The 1,592-nt window shown below is 58.7% G+C and overlaps 1 protein-coding gene across 1 annotated transcript in view; it reads right to left on the bottom strand.

The window, feature by feature from the left end:
* Positions 1-290: 290 nt before the first annotated feature.
* Positions 291-1,592, bottom strand: part of DDB1 (damage specific DNA binding protein 1) — an 18,029-nt gene continuing 16,727 nt past the window's right edge. The window contains exons 26-27 of the mRNA XM_035893230.1: positions 1,275-1,398; positions 291-1,078 (exon numbers count right to left, since the gene is read on the bottom strand). Of these exons, the coding sequence (XP_035749123.1) occupies positions 995-1,078; positions 1,275-1,398 (208 nt within the window). The 3' untranslated portion in view covers positions 291-994. The remainder of the gene's footprint in view (positions 1,079-1,274; positions 1,399-1,592) is intronic.

The following is a 1,592-nucleotide window of genomic DNA, read 5'->3' as shown; positions in this document are numbered from 1 at the left end:
CTCCCCGCGAGCGGCACCGGGGGAGGCCGCTGCCACCCCTCCGTTGCTTAAAAAAGGAAGAAAAAGCCGTAAAAATGCCTCTGGAGAACAGACCCCCGCCCCAGCACCTGCAGGTCGAGCACCGCTGCCCCCCACGCCGCCCTGGCCGACACCAAGCACGGGACCACGCTCCCAAAATGGCCTTGGGTTGGGGAAGGGGGTGGGGGGGGGTCACTCTGGCCCCGCGCAGCGGGTGCCACCCCCCCAGTCACGATGAGGAGCTCGGTGCCAAGAGACAGACCTTTCCTCTTGGACTACTTTATTTGGTAAAACTCAGAAACCAACAACTGCTTGAGCTTCCCAGAACTTCCCTCCCTGAGCGAGCCACAGATCCTGTGGAGAGAGAGAGGAGCGCGCCGTCCCGCTCAGCTTCGCCACCCAGCTGGAGAGGAGCCCCCCCCTCTCCGCTCCCGCACGTCTCACCAGCCCCAGATGACTCCTCCAGCCCTCGCCCTCACCCTAGAGGCAGCTTTGCTTCTTCTTCCAAAGAAAAAAAACAAAACAAAACCAAACCAACCCCACAAGGAATCAAAAAGAATTAAAAACGAAACCGAAAGCGGGAAGAAAAAAAAAAAAAAACCAAACAAAACAAAACCCCAACAAATGACTGAAGACAACAGTGAAGAGCGAACCTAGGCAAGGGCGTCGCGTCAGCCGAGCGCTACCGGTCGGTCCCCCGAGAGCGAGCAGCGAAGCCCCGTTCTGGGTCAGCAGCTGAGTCCCGCAGGGATTCGTGAATCCAAGCAGGCGATGCCATGGTGCCTGACCAACCCCCCCCCAAAATCCCTAGCAAGCTGGCTCCCCCTTCCGAGACTCCTTCCCCCACGTCCCCTCGGGCAAGGGCCACCACCGCTGGCGCTCAGTGCAGCCGGCCAGGGGTCCCCGAGCTGCAGGTGGGGAAAAGACTCCCTTGCTCTACGTGGAGGAAGGTGCTAGGGAACGACCCCGAATCCCGCTAATGGATCCGGGTCAGCTCCTCCACGATCTTTATCAGGTCGTCTACGGTGGCCTCCCTCTTCATGCCGCTGCCATCGTCAATCTGCAAGGACAGAAAAGGTATCGGAACGTGGAGACATCGGCCGGTGATGAAAAACACTCCCCGACCCCAAATCTTCCTACTCCTGCCCGGTAGGGAGGCACCCATTTTGGATTCACTGGTTGACTGCAGCCTGGTTTCCCAAGCAAGGTCCCCACCGCTCGTTTTGAAGGGCCTAAGCTCACATCGCCCATCTCACCTGCAAGTTTGCCACCACCTCCTGCATCTTGGGCCTGCTGATGTCCAGGAAGCTTTCAATCAGGTCGCCATCAATGAACCCCGTAGCCGGTTCTGTCTTGCGTTCGGTGTGAAACGATCTCCAGGTGTGGCCGTCAAGGAGCAGAACCCCCATGGAGTAACGCCAACCCCGCTGCCCCAGGCAGACCGACAGCGCCGCGTGGGGAGGATGGCAGAGCTGGCGCCATGGTTTTAGGGCTACCGCAAAACCAGATCACAGAATCAGAGAATCGCTTTGGTTGGAAAAGCCCTTTAAGATCATCGAGTCCAACCTTTAACC

Source organism: Egretta garzetta, unplaced genomic scaffold (assembly GCF_000687185.1).
Source record: "Egretta garzetta isolate BGI_Z169 unplaced genomic scaffold, ASM68718v1 scaffold1214, whole genome shotgun sequence".
Lineage (NCBI taxonomy): Eukaryota > Metazoa > Chordata > Aves > Pelecaniformes > Ardeidae > Egretta > Egretta garzetta.
The sequence above is the reverse complement of the archived record's forward strand: the minus strand, read 5'-3'. Positions and strand labels throughout refer to the sequence as shown.